General features: G+C 36.3%; 1 protein-coding gene across 4 annotated transcripts; it reads right to left on the minus strand.

The window, feature by feature from the left end:
* Positions 1-4,254: 4,254 nt before the first annotated feature.
* On the minus strand, positions 4,255-15,619 carry LOC126817152 (uncharacterized). Of its 4 annotated transcripts, XM_050544001.2 has the most exons (11): positions 14,579-14,628; positions 13,844-13,956; positions 12,811-12,991; positions 12,288-12,427; positions 11,280-11,496; positions 10,551-10,678; positions 9,436-9,646; positions 8,851-8,984; positions 8,327-8,543; positions 6,184-6,279; positions 4,255-5,709 (listed from the first exon to the last, which is right to left on the minus strand). In XM_050544001.2, exons 1-11 carry the CDS (start codon positions 14,622-14,624, stop codon positions 5,183-5,185), a joined length of 2,010 nt encoding a protein of 669 aa, XP_050399958.1. In that variant the 5' UTR covers positions 14,625-14,628; the 3' UTR covers positions 4,255-5,182. The 4 variants fall into 4 exon arrangements, with proteins under 4 accessions (XP_050399958.1, XP_050399965.1, XP_050399969.1 ...); XM_050544008.2 differs by having other exon boundaries at positions 13,844-15,619; XM_050544012.2 differs by lacking the exons at positions 13,844-13,956; positions 14,579-14,628 and having other exon boundaries at positions 12,811-13,298.
* Positions 15,620-16,043: the final 424 nt, after the last annotated feature.

Genomic DNA, 16,043 nt, shown 5'->3' on the forward strand with positions numbered 1-16,043 from the left:
CAAATTTTAGAAACACTTTTACGACATCTATATCATAATTTCAATAAAAATAATACTCAGTTGCAAAAAAAATATTATTTTGGAGGATAAAAATATAGCTTTCCGAAAAATGACACAATTAGGCATCAAATGGTGAAAAGTTTATTAAATTCGAATAATAATTGACATTGTATGGACAAACACAAACCCTTGAACAGTAATTTGTGGAAAATAGCCTGTTTATTGGCAACTAAACAAGTTACAAACATTTTTATGATATCTAATAGATGGGGTCCCAAATTGAATAGCAATGGCAAGAAATTATCAAATGGTGGAGTATCATACGAAAAGATAATAATAAATAACTTGCTAGATCCAGGCATTCAATTTTGACCACCGACACGCTATCTAATAGATGGGGTCCCAAATTGAATAGCAATGGCAAGAAATTATCAAATGGTGGAGTATCATACGAAAAGATAATAATAAATAACTTGCTAGATCCAGGCATTCAATTTTGACCACCGACACGCTATCTAATAACCCTGTCACAGTCAACTGCCCCAGACTCTTCTGTAGCGATGTCAAGTCGACACGCCTTACATAGTTTAGTTCTATTTTACATTTATTGTTATGGTTCACTCTCCTTTAAATACTAACGCGGTGTGAATATATTGATCTGATGACCTAAGTCTATTATTGTAGTAACCTCCCTTGTTAGTCGAGATTGTCAAGTCTCTTGTATTTTTGGTAGCACGTGGGGTAGACGCCAATAAAGATGGGGATGAACTGCTATCATGTTGTTTTATTATATTTATATCATTATTCTCTGGTTCCGGTTAACCTGTAACACCCCTACGAGTTACGAAAGAGTGGGCCATGTGGACAGGAGCCCTGTGGTCGTAACACTTCCACCAGTGACAAGGCAGAAAACTATGAAATCCACGAAAAGAACAGAACTTTATTTACAGCTCATATCAAATACATGACATATGAGTAATAGGTTATTTATAAGATGGAGGCTTTTAATTCCTTGGTCAAGGGATATATATTTGTTAAGTATTATCTTTAAGAACATTTAGAATTATTGATTGTTTGCTTGAATTAAACAGTTTATTATATTTAAAAGTATAAGGTCTTATATAATAATATCTGGATATTTTGTTTTCACGTTCTGTAATAAAATACGTACAATTGAATACGTAATGATATTCATCACCAACAGTATTTAATTCAAATTCAGTTCATTTTTACACATTGGCTTTGTGTCCTTATAACTAATAGCCCAACAACAAACAAATTTCTATACAAGAGCCTTCTAAAGAAATCTTAATCTTTATGACTATTACATTCTGTTTTGTAGATCGTTTCTGTAACACATCAAATGTCAACTTTTAATGTGCATAAACCATTGTAGTGAATTTAAACACACAAAACTACTTCAACATAAATAGCTTTCAAGATCAAAGGTGATAAATCCATTATTCAATAAAGCTTTTGTTAGTTTCGGTATAAAGATATCCAGTGCATACATAGTTTTTATCGGAGAATGCTGTCTGTTTGCATTTAGCTACGAGTGAATAGTAAAATCCCAGAGAATGTAGGTTTCGTTGAAACTGAAAATCACAGGAATTATACCGAGTATAAATATTAAAACACGTCACTTATCGATTTCACCGGTCTTATATAAAGACCCAAACGCTGTAAATTCACGTATATCATCTGTAAGGCTAGTGCACTCTGACGTCAACAGTTTATCGACGTAACTGTTAACTTTAGTTTTGATTGGTTGAGAATTATAGATTCCCCGGAACATGTGGCCCTGTAGCCCCTGATCAGGGGCGGATTGGGCCATCGGGACAAAAAATAAAAAAAAAATTTGGTCCAATTCGTCTAAAGAAAAGCCCTTTTCTGCAGAACATTATATGGGCGGGGGGGGGGGATTATTGGACCGACCATGGAGCGATGATGACATGTATATGGCCGGTGGCTTTAACCGGCCATCACTTGAGTCTGGAATGGGCTGGTATAATAGACTTTCTGGGCCGGGTGTGCTGGGTGTGGGCCGAAAATTTCATCGGATTCACCCCACACTGTCGCCCGCAAATTTATTAATTATTACGTCACCTGCACCCTGTTTGTGGGGATACGCCAGAAACGTCTGCCGATGGTTCGTAACTCCCAAAAAATTCAATTTTAAGGCCTCGGCAAAATTTGATGATAACTGGTCTGCTGGCTGAATATGAGTGCGGGACGATTTCCTGAGGCTGGTGTTAAACATTCCTTGACATTTTTATTATTAACTCGTTATTTTCAGAGATAACATTTCAGAATTGTGATGTCGGGAATGGTCTCAAATTGCGGGAAATGGCCTCCCATTTCCAAAAATGAATTGTGTCCCGTACGCCTATGTATGTCCGCTCCCACTCCGTCAAGGCCACCTGTTATACGGCCTTGAACCAGGGAAAGAACGTTATCCCAGTCCCCGTCCCCAACAAAAATGAGACATTTTTCAATGAAAATATTCCTACTTATTCAATATTCCTTCCTGGTTAATCAAATGGTCAAAATTTTCTCAACTAGTCCCATTTTTTAACCAGTTAAATTATCTTGACTCTTGACGATACAATGATAATACGTTAATTAATAATATGACAATATAATAATTTCACAGGTTGATGGTTGTAAATTACTTGTAGGTCGGGGTTTTGGCCTAAATTAATCGATTTATGAGATATATTATTTGACAGAGATTATAGTCAGATATGCCACCAAATCGCATATTTGGGGTTCATTTTTCAAAATTTTCCTGGGGGAGAGCTCCCGGACCCCCTCATCCGGGCTCCGCGGTCAGTAAAAGGGACCGCTCCCACACTGAAGCCCGGGCCGTTTCCCAGCCCCAATCCGCCCCTGCCCCTGATAGGCATGTATGTGGTGTTATCGTATCTCTCATATGCTCCTTTATTCAGAAATATATAGTTTGTGTCTAGATATAGTTTGGCTGGGTTAAATAATGACCCTCAACCGTCGCCATATTGTCTGACATTTTAGATTTTACTATCATCTAATCAACCCACAACACAATGAATGATTTCAGTGTATCCCTTGACTCCTGGAACATACGTTTAGACACCAACATTATCATCCTAGACTAAATACTATGGGAGTTATAGAGTATTATTTGAAATGGCGTCCGTCCTGGACGCCATGTTGAATTTGTCAAAACGCTCAAGGGTGACCGAGGTTCGCTCGGCCGATTCTGAAAGAGGACACCATAGGCTACTAAAACCAATCATAAAAAAAAACTTTGTAGACAATTTCCAGGTTGACTCAAAATATTGGGTTTGACGACCGGACTAATATTTGTATTTTAATCAGATTGTACAGCCATAAACATGACATCAAACAAACAAAAACTTGTTTAAAAAATGATCTGTGAACGTTGATCTTTTTTTAAAAAGAAAATAAAGTGTATTTATGTTTAAGTTGTTGAGAAATGTCAATAGTAATTTTTTTCAGATCAATGGGGACTGAATAGTATAAAAAAAAACGATTTGCCATAATAGTATCAAATTCCAATGTTAACAGCTACATTTTGACATAATTAACACAAGTCACAATGGTTTTGAGTGTTCAGTGTTAACGAAGTGGCCATATAGTTTCAATAACATAATTTTTATAAAGCATTATACCATTTGATGAACAAATATCTTCAATTATGTATAACTTTAATTGGGTTTAAAGGGGGTTCCGGTAGTCAATAACACGTTTTATTTGAGTCAGTTGCGTTGTTTATTAGTGTCCGTTGGTTTCCTCCAACTGATAAAGAATGAATAAAGGAATGGCACGTCATCTCCAACCGGACTATATTGCACCTAACATATGGTGAAAAGTATGAGAGAAATTAAAAGATATCACACAGTATTCATGTACACAAATAAAAACAAATATCAAACACTGCTAAAGATTAAAGAAATAAATTTGCCCAGATATGTTAAACCCCATTTCTCACGTAATATGATGTCTTAGGTGGAGGGCAACTGTGTCTAGGTAAATGTTAAACCTATTTAATGCATTTAACACAAACACTCGTTCTTTAGTCGTTGGGCACTAAATCAAAACTATTCAGATCGATGGTGTGATTACAGAGTATACCACATTGTTTAAACGTTATCATTTGTGATATATGTATGATATGAAAGTGGGTAGATATTGAATATATACGGGAATTATTAAAACAGTGAAAAACACATACCTTGATTTACAAACAAAGGCAATATTTGCAAGTTTTAATTAAATGTGCACCAACTAAAAACAATACTAAGTTATTAGTTTAAAAACAAAGAACTACTATTTAAACAAATGATCGATTTAAATTTTAAAAAAAATGTATGTATATATTAATTTCGAATAAACAAAATTGAGGGTATCCGATGGATTGCTATTGCACAAAACATATGACTAGCAATGTAATAATATAATAATGATGTACATCAAATAGGTTGTACCAGCAGATATCTTACAACACGAATGATTCATATTAAAACAATAGGCAAACAAATATACTACATGTAACTATATAACAAAACATCAATTTGATACATAGCAAACAAATATTATATATTAAAAATCAATAATTAAACCCCACCCCTACGCCCCCTCGCGAGAATACACCCCATCTCCACCCACACAAAACGGTACACCACCAATAATGAAAATAACAATTTATTTTTACAACAAAAAAGCTACAGATAAACATTCATTCTGTATAACATAATAATATGTCCTTAATGTAAACATAAATTAATGACTTAAAATCAAAGCGTAACAGAATATCAATTATGTAAAATAAGTATGGATGGGGCCACTGGTCCGCAACAGACAGAGATGACAGGTTAAGTCATACATAATCACATATTGCCACGGAGTTTAAGTTATACTAGTTATTAAACATAACACAGCACAAGACAAACAAAAAACACAAGAAATAAACATCAGAATTATAATATCGAATTCAGGCGCCACTACTACATGAAAACCTTATGTGGTAAACTGACTCTATTCAGCTGGGAATTAACTCTTTGGCGTGTTAAATGTGAAATGAGAATTCATCTAGATAAACAAATGTGTATATTTAACCATGGTCCAAATAAATGCATACTAATTGATTTACTTTGAGAATCCTTACATGTGAGAATCTAATCTAGATGGTTGAGGGTCTTTTTTTCACAATTATCATATCATCTACTGATCTCATACATGGTGGTAGCGATATATAACTGTTTACATCACTGTTCATGGTATATTTGTTCAGCGCATCGTAAGGATTAGATTCATGTGTCGATGTATCATCATCATCATCAACATCACCATCATCATCACCTGTCTGGATATCGTCTATATTGGTAACGGAATTGCTATCAATATTTGTTTCTTGGACATCATCGCCTTGGTCAATGTTACTTGTTTCAGGATTCTGTAGTGGGATATAAAAGTTTTTACTGGTATCAATACCATCTCTGTTGATTGGATCGTAAGGATTAGCATATGCATCTGTGTCGTTAGATGCAGTAGACTCAGTATTGGTTGCAGTAGAATCAGTATTGGTTGCAGTAGAATCACGGTTGGCATGGAATATAACAACACTGTTTAGTGAAATGTAGGAATGTCTCATATTATTCGTTGGATGGCTGCTGGTATCTACCACTCTTTTAGCTTTACGTTTATAACCTGTAATAAAATAGTTGATTATACAAGCTGTGTTTGTATCGTACAGTAGAAACTGCTATTAGTTCTTATGTTTTTATTTGTACAAATTGATATAGTATAAAATGTAAAAATAACACCGATATGCTTCTACATGTTTCAATATAATTTCTTCAGGAAGCCATTGATTTAAATGTTATCAATGGCTTCCTCATAAATTTATATTGAAACATGTAGAAGAAAATCGGTGTTATTTTTATATTTTATACTATAATATATGATACTGTACATTAGAACAACCACATACCCCTGATATATATATATATATATATATATATTTAAATTGATGAATATATATTAAAGAATACATCTTTATGTAAAGGTGAGAAATATTCGTTGTGTAATACATGTCCAGGAATACATTACTAATTGTTATAAAGCATGTTTAAAGTATGTTCAATCAGAGAATGAACAGCACACGTTACACTGAGCACTTACCATAAATACCCAATCCTACAAGGACACATGTCAATACGGCTAATATGGGTAACACGGTCACCAGCACCAGGTTGAGCTCAAACAACGACCCACTCTCTATAATAATATCAACAATAATAGTACAAGAAAACAAGTACCATCGATGAATATAAACTAAATCATATCAAAAAGTCCTTTAATATATTATGAAATTTTAAACAAAATCGCTTGTGTCGGAGACAGGTGATCCCATCTAAAATATATACTATTCAAAAAAAGTAGGGGATATTTGATTTTTAAGTGTTATTAAAGTCACCTAATGAAACTGACGAAGAAACAAATGACAAAATGAAATGAAGTTCACATTCATCGATTTATTCCAAATGATCGTTAGACTAAGTAAGGCACAGACTGACCATTATAAGGGTAAAATGATACCCGGGGTCAAACAGCAAAGTTACCACAGCATCACAACCAAGTCAGTAACGGGTAAATCCTCCTCTGTTTGCCAAACAAGCATTGATCCGACGTGGCATACTCCTAATGAGACGTCTAAGGTCATTTTGGTCCAGATTGTCCCATTCCTGTTGCAACGCAGCAGCAAGTTCTTGGACATTGGCAGGACGTTGTTGACGTTGACGTAACCTCTGTCCAAGCATGTCCCAGACATGCTCGATGGGGGAGAGGTCGGGACTCAGTGCTGGCCAAGGTAATGTGGTGATGTTCTGTTGTTGGAGGTAACCTGTAACGATCCTGGCCCTGTGACATCTTGCGTTGTCATCCTGGAAGATGAAACGGCGGCCATGACGTCGTGCGAACGGCACAACATGGACTGCCAAGATGTTGTCCCGGTAGTACTGGCCTGTAACACGCCCTGCAACAACATGTAAAGCCGTTCTTCCAGCAACAGTGATGCCTCCCCACACCATAACAGAACCACCCCCAAATCGATCATGTCTGATGACGTTAACGTCTTGGAAGCGCTCGTTTCGACGACGCCACACCCTTCTACGTCTGTCCAAAAAATCAACAGTGAACCTTGACTCATCTGAAAACATCACATTGCTCCAGCGTCGATTATCCCAGTGTTGACGATCCCTACACCAACGACGTCTTGCCTGAATGTGATGATCTCTCAAACAAGGGATCACGCGAGGACGTCGGGCGCGAAGGTGACCCCTATGCAGTCGATTCCGAATCGTCTGGCCACTCACTCTCACACCAGTGTCTGTTTGAAGACGAGCGCTGATCTGATTTGCTGTGATGACACGATTTCTCAAGGCCAAGGTACGGATAAATCGATCCTGGGCTTGAGTTGTCGCCCTTGGTCGACCTGAGCGTGATCTGTCCTGTACAGATTGTGTATCACGGTATCTGGACCATAGCCTGCTTATGACAGACTGAGAAACATTCATCGTCCGCGCCACAACCGCCTGTGTTGTGCCGATCTGTAGCATGCCAAGCGCACGTAACCTTTCATTTTGGGTAAGCCGACGCATATCAAAATTTGTTTTCTGGTCACTAAAACAATTAAACTGATGTTTCCACCCTGGAATTCAATGCCACAATGACTGTAAAATTCAAAGTCAGAGTCGTGCAAATCTTGGGTTGGACCCCCATGATGATCCCAAGCATCACCTGCATTCCATGCGGTAGCTATTGGTGCGTTTGGGCGTCACATGTAACTGGAAATGTTTCTTCTGTTAGGTTCTATAGTGACTTTTTTCGTAGTCATTTGCATATTTTAGTATTATGCCCCCAAAATCAAATATCCCCTACTTTTTTTGAATAGTATATATTTGTTTTACAAGCTGTACTAAACAGTGACTTAACTATTATGTTAGCTCAGTACCCAGCATTGGGTACCAAATCGGGTGGGCTTTATAGTCTCGTCATCACAAACCTCTGATCATGTCCTTATAATTAAGAGTATGATGCGAGGAAGGGAATTTTGTACCAAACCTGCCTTATCCACTCAAGGATTATTTAATTTAACATAAAGTCCAAAGTAGATAAGTGTTTCGCCAAATTCCAAGAGAAGTCAGAACCGGACTTGAAATATCCAATAGGATCTTCTTGGCTCTTTTCGGGATTTAATCCCAGGATATGTGAATATATTCTATAACAGCAACTGTATTTAAATAGCAGATTCAGTTACACTAACCTGTCTGTAAAATTAAATGAATCTCTATCGAGACATGTTGTCGATTTTCGAAAAGGACACTAAATATATAGGTTGTATTATAATCTGTAGAAGTTGTATCTAGTATACCAAGATATATCTTTCCTCCATCTGATATTGCCTGTTTTTGAAAGATCAGTCTGTCGTCATCTAATACAGAATTATACCCGGATTCCGTCCAATATCCCACATTTTTGAACTGCAGTAAAGTAAAGGTAATATTATATTTAGTAAATAAATATATCAGACGATAATAATTAAATGCATTTGATTTCTGAAACAGTCTACTAATATTGCTATACATTGAACTCATGGAGTCGGGCAAATTTTAATCAGGTTCGCCATAAAAGTGGTATGTCTTGTCTGAGGAAGATTATATGTGGGGGTGGGGGTATAATGTGTCCATAAAATTCCCGACAGTGAGATGAAGAAGTAATCCTCAAATATTCTAATTTTAAGATTTTCTAACACAATAAAATAAAAAAAAAACATCTATTGTGTCTTACGTTTATTTCCGAGCTAGTGTTACGCATCACGTTAATTCTGGTGGCTGGAAATCTGTAGTAATATTCAAATATTAATTTTACAGTGTCACCGATTGCTCCCTTGATATATATGTTAGGTACATCCACCCTAGGTCCTATAAAATCAATGAACATGTATTGTGAATGTACATATAAGATGTAAGCAATATGTAATCTCTACATTTTCCAATGCTATCAGTTATGTTTTATTACCATGTCTAAGCATATTAAATTTATAAGTTACTGTATACGGAATGCCGACAATTTGCAAGGAGTCTGGAAATACTAATGTTATTGTATTATGGAAATTGTTTGTCACAAAATATGGACTTAAAATGCGAACTTTAGTAGTTATTAACATATTTCATATCATGAGAATGGTCTAATTGTATCCAAACGGCCGCTCCAGCACAATAACATGAATCGGCGGACATTATTTATATATATTGGAATGTCTTGGGGAGTTGTGATTTAACATCTTAGTTATCATAAAAACTTGAGACACTGTGCGATTTGAACCATATCTTGAAATAATCAATATTGACAGCATATCTCAATTTTACATACCTTCCTTCAATATTAACTCCTTATAACTCGTCAGGCCATTACTAAATGTAACATTGCAACCATATGTAGTATTAAAATCGTCAGCTACTGTATTTGGTATAGTTAAGGTTATCTCTTCGCCGCCTAATACAACATTCCTTTTGAATATGAATTTGTCCACATCCACACCCCGAAAAAACCTATTTCCATTCCAGTATCCTAGTATATGATACTGAAACATGAAATTAAATTGATTTTCAATTTAAGGAAGAAGTAAACGAAATAGACCTAGGTTTAACGTGCTACTTGTCTGGACCAACCGGGATATTGAAGACTGCCAGGCGCCTTGCAAATTTCAACTGTCAATGCTTTATTTACACCATAGTGTATACGGTTTCTCGTGTTTTTGTAATATTCAAGCATCTGTGCCTTTCTAGGCTATCTTTCACCAATGATAAAGGTGAAACCACACCTGTTCGGAAATAACTCCTTAATTGTAGTAAAAGCAAAAGAAAGCACGATTACTGTACGCCACAAGATAGCTATTAAATCAAGTTTAGGTGTTAAATCATATTAATTTGGAACAACATAAAGCGTTTAATTGGTTTGATCTTTCTTTCTGTGAGCACATTGTAGATCTTCCGATTATTTTGTATATTTCGTTTCATCAGTGACTATATCTACAGAAATACAATTTTGAACAATTTTGATAAATTAAACTTTGGCTCAAATTAAACATGATGTCATATTAAGTCTCAAAAGTTAAAATCATGTACATAATCGCATTTAGCCATTTAGTTAGAATTAGTCATACTATTGTATTCTGATAGCCTGGAAAGGGGCGGACATAGCTTCGTGTCTAGAAAACAACGATGGCCTTCGAAAACAACTTTCCCGAAAGGACAACTTGGTTTGTTCGTCAAATTTGATAAAGATGATTTATGCCGCCAAGAAGTCTAACCTCCAAAGTGTACAGACGCTTGGAAAAATATGTTAAAAACTGTAGCCGCTTTCACCAAAAAGGGAGTAACCCAGCAACAGAAAATTACAGAGCCACAAGGCCTACACCACAGTAGTATATGGACTTTTGTAAAGGAGTAAAATGGTTTGGGTTTATATATTTTAAGAATACGTACATCCATATGGTCATCTCTTCGATTAAATTTAATGTATTTTGACGGGTAGCTATAATAATATTTCCAGTTTAATGACACATTTTCTTTCATTTGACCTTCAATCTCTTTCTCAAAACTCCATCGAGGTTCTAGAATACATATAGAAAACACTTTGCCGTTAAATGATTACATACATAAAACAGAGCTTTGTGTGTTCTCCGGTTCGAAAAGAAATGGGAATTTAACGTCCTTCTTTTCTACACCGATTGAGCTAATGAAGACGAGAATATTCCATGCAGTATGATATGGCGAACCGTTTGCCAGGACAGCACCGAAACAGCCTATCCTCTTTTCGAATTCCAAATGTCAAGGTTTCTTTTACCAGTACATAAGTCAATATGTATAGGGACTGTTTTTTTTCGTCTCAGCCGAACGGCTGCTCTTTGTCCTTGTCAGGTCCCCCGTACTGCATCACTCACAAGGAAGAACCACATTGGAAAATCCCGAAGAACTGTCTGGGCCAAGACCGGGATCGACCCCTGATTTACTGGTTAATGTACCAGCAGCTTACGCACTGAACCACCGAGGTCCATTCCCTGATTTTACTAACAATTATGAATATGCTTATTGTTGAACCAGAAAAAGATGAGAATCGAATATTTAAAATGAAAATCTTTGCCTGCAGGTGTAACAAGACTATAAGCGGAACCAGGGGCATTCTTCTATTATCCAAGCAATAACTACACATACCTTCTATTAAAATAACCGTTTCTTCCCTCATAAAACAGGAATTCCCAAAATCGAGTTCAATAATATAAACATAACTCATATCATTTTCAGTTATATTTTGCAGTGTTAACTCTACGAATTCTGTGGAACCATTCGACGTTTTATGAAAATGAATTCGTGGGTCCATCTGTGCATTGTTCCAAATACCATTCCCCACAAGATTGGCATCAACCAAAAGCTTCACAAAAAATAGTATTAGTGATTATTGGTCTTTATTTATTATAACACTTATATTTTCAGTGAAATTAACTGTTGAACTGTAATCATTCAGTACGAATTCAAAAGCAAGTCTATGAGCGAAAAGAAACAACTAGAGTCTTGGCAATATATTTTAAAAATGGTTAGAATTTGTCATGAAATTAATGACCTAAGATCATTGAAATAACAGTACATCGATTCTAGAATAGCATCCAAATTCTAGCTAAAGTTAACAATGCCATTTTAACAGCCGTGGATTTTAGTTCTCATAGAAGAATTGCAACCAAGGGAACAAATTCAATCTTACTTTTTTCTTTGGAATTATTAGTTATACTTCTAGTAACTGGAATTTGATAATAAAGCTGGAATATATCTTTATTATATCAGTCATTCGCCTAGTTCTAGTGACAAATAATAGAACAACCATGTATCATGATTTTGTTTATTGAGCGGAAGGTAATGCAATGATAGGGATATTTCTTAGTTCAGCCATCAGCTAGTCTGCTATTAAGTTACCAGTCTTTGGCCATCAATAGTCAAATTATAATCACGAGCTTCATGTGTGTTGATACCCATTTAAATCATAATCGTCCAATTGAATCATCAGAAACATCGAACGTAGTTAATCAATTAACGAAGAGTGGGTGTGACACTGCCTCTGGGGGTCGGGACATGGACCAAATCAAATAGTTGCTATTATTATGGTATAAGGAATAAATATGCCAAGTTCCAAGCACACACTCTGATAAAACTATAATAATATATACTTACATATCTCTTTGTACTATCTGGTAGTTTTCTATATACAAAAATCTCATAGCTTAAATCTATCTTGTCGTACGCCCATTTCAACATTACATCATCTTCAACTTTAACTTTTACAGGCTTTATGTCATTTCTCCATTTGAAGTCTATAGAGAGAGAGTTAAATCGGGTTTAGTGTCCACTCGACAAAAACTATGTCATTTCGGGACTAACACAAGGTTAAATTTTATTTCAATAATTTGATTGTACATAGGGATCTTTAGCAGTGGGAGGAAACCGGAGGACCCAGAGTAAATGGACAGGCGACCATACGCCTTACGGCGTACAGCCGGGGAATAGAAACCACGCCAGTTGACACAATGACAAATCTTATGATACAGCGCACACGCGCTAACCGTTCGGCCATCCACCCCCACCCCCACCAAGTCTATATACAAGAAAACATACTTATAAATGCAGTATGTTAAAATAAATGCAGTATGTTTCAAATCAACTACTTGTAGGTGCTGTTAAATTCAAAATTTCTTACCCAGCACTGAAAGATGTATGTCATTTTGATGCAGTTTTGGTGTCAACGCTAAATGACGTGAATACAGCCCAGTATCGTCAAGCGTTGTATTTAAGATCGTTAGTACCGTCACTGGTCCATTTTTCGTGTATCTTTCTCCAATGTTGTATTTCGAGTCGTCCTCAATAGTTATGTTATTATTCTAGAAAATAATATTTAGATAACGTTTGAATCAATAACCCAACACTATTATAATAGCACATTCGATCATATTGAATGATCACCCAACATTGACGCATTGGTGTAGCTAATCAACACAATTTGTATGAAAATGAATTCAGCTACCCCGAAACCGTATATTTGGATACCAAACGCGGTCATATTTTGACAGGTAATTGAAAATTGACATTTTCCATTCAAACCCGTTGACAATTTTGAATTTTAGGATTTTAATTGTTGATGATCTACCGTGATCAGCATTTCTATTGCAGCAACTGTCCCTACTATCATTATCTGGCGTGGATTATGAGTGCAAACATTTCAAATATTCTGACTTGTCTCGGCGTATCTGTCTTGTTTTTTTTAGTGTAATACAAAGTCGTTATGGCCTCCTGAGTTCGATGTGATTTTCTTGTTTGTACATATGCAGCCGACGGTCAAACCAAAAATCCAATATCGGCTGCATTAGGTCACGTGTTTTCATTGCGTATCAGTATGTATGAAAAAAAATATAACCGTTTATTATTCATTCATCCAACCAGGTCTGTAACAAAAGATGCTACTTTTGATGTCACACAATTTTAAGATGGCTGCGATGACGTCATTCAAGGTCCATAGTGTGGTGGCACTTGTTAATCTCTGATTTCGTCAAAGTGGTGCCTTGATATGTAATATTCCCCAAAGAAGTCTTACACATCCATAATTGTGTACTGTGATTCTGCACTCAAAAAATATCAGCTCATCCAGTGACCGGGGTTTGTTGACAAAAGACTTTCTCGTTCGTTAAAATCTTGGCCGAAGTATGGGATGTGTGTAAATATTAAAACAAGTATACCTTACGTATGATCACGTTCAAATTGTCCGCTTCTAATGACCATATTAACTCAGTCATACAGCCCATAATAACAGATTTGTTGCGTGGATATGGCACCCTTCGTCCTTCCAGATCTAATGTAATCAAATGAATGAATGTAATGGAGTTTTATGGCACGTCAGCTCATATCGGGCTATCATATCGTGGATAATGTGAGATACACTATACGCAATGTACATAAATAAAACCAAATATCACAGAATATTAAATAATTAAAAATATAAATCATGTACACAAAAAAATGAGAAACATGATATATATGTTAGTACGCTATCATGTAGCTCAGGTTTAGGAAATAACTGACTCACTGACTGGCAAATGTAGTACATTAAGAAACTTGCATTCAATCAAAATGTGCTTATTTATTAAAAAGGTCCCGTCTTCATTAGCCCAGTTTAGGAGCAGAACAGTAGGACGTTAAACCCCATTTCATTTCATTTAAAAGGAATCAAAGGTGTTCAGATTCTCGTTGAAGGTTTCGCTTCTAGATTGAAATGTATTCCAGAAAATAAAACGCTGCAGATTTGCACACGCAAAACAAAACCCAAATTAGCCCCTTTTAAACTAGTTCTGGAAAAAATAATTAAGCAAAACTGGCAAAAGACGGAACCCCTTTCCAACAATATTTGATGAATTCAGTAACTCGGTAGAGTGTATAAATTACGCATACTAATATTAAGTATTGATTGAACTTACCAGCTATCCAAATTAAACTTACAATGACCAAAACAAAGACGTTCATCTTTATCCTGTCAACAGTTGAACTGATTAATTAATTTTATGTTTAGTGTTTTATTTGTGACTATTTCAATTGATGTGTTGTGTAACGGAATAAAGTTTCCGGTTTACTTTTTGTAAAATATACGTTCATATGATGTATTTTAAATATGGTTCACCCTTAGATTTGTTTCGTTTCAATGTGTTGTGGGGAACATAATATACGTAAAATTGAATTGCGATTAGAGTAGCCCCGAAATGAATATTTAAACTATTGACATGTACATTTTTCAACCACACGAATGGGACACTGCCCATTAATTAAGCATTGCTCATCTAAACATATATTACCCGGACGGTTGTCTTTGATTAACCGCGATGGCCCAGTAAGTAAGACGTAGGCTCGCTAGCCAGGAGGTCCCTTGGTTTGATCCCAGTTCATCTGCATTCTCCGGCGTGGCACTTCCGTGTGTCAGCGATTCAAGAATATATAGCGCCTAGCCATGGACAACCTATAGTCGTTTGGATGGGACAAAAAACTTGTTCCCGCCTAGACATTGGAGTACGCGTAAATAACCCTTGGCAGAAGGAATTCTATATAAGAGTAGACACAAACTAGAACATTTCGGGACTAATGTGTTCATTACCCACAATCGGAGCAGAACAATGGGACTTTAAATCCATTTCATTTCGACTGTAGCCCATAAGTTAAATTAACTATAAACACACATTTCCCTTATCTGCCAACTGTTAGGACTTAAGTGACGGTGGGTTGGTTTTGCTAAAATGCCATGTGCCAAAAATGCGTCTTTTGGTCGAAATTGAAGGTTTCCTTAAACATCTGAATCGCATGCCCTAATATACTATAACATTTATCCCACGCACTATATTTTAAATTATCACCACCACTTGATAAACGAACCCTATTGATGTTGAGCATTTCTTCCAGTGCTACCGCGCCTTACACAAAAGAGCTATATCAATCAAATTAGCCGATCGGCGTCGCGGAAAAGCCGTAAGACAAAGAAAACAGTCACAAGTTAAGTCTTGACATTTGTGTCGAGTTGATACTAAACCCCTTTCCCCTCTCTCTTTTATCACAACATTTCTATCGTGTATCCTTCGGGATTTAAAATGCATTTCAACCTCTTTAAAAATATGGGTTTGGTCATTTTGTCTTAACATGAGCGGATCGGTTCAATGTGTGGATTACAAAAGAATGTGTTAAATGGGCCACATTGCTATAGCCTATTCGTAACGGATTTCAATCTCACCAGGTGCGTGTCCAGAGAAAGGGAGGAGGCAGGTTGTCTGTCTCACCCTGCTGTTAGTAAGAATATTTTTTTATCTTCTGCATTCATGGAAATAACACCGTTTTGGCTCTGGATTCAGAAATAGTAACTCCAACTTGCCCCCCCACCTCCCTTCCTCCCCCCCCCCCACG

The sequence above is a fragment of the Patella vulgata genome, chromosome 1, assembly GCF_932274485.2.
Source record: "Patella vulgata chromosome 1, xgPatVulg1.2, whole genome shotgun sequence".
Lineage (NCBI taxonomy): Eukaryota > Metazoa > Mollusca > Gastropoda > Patellidae > Patella > Patella vulgata.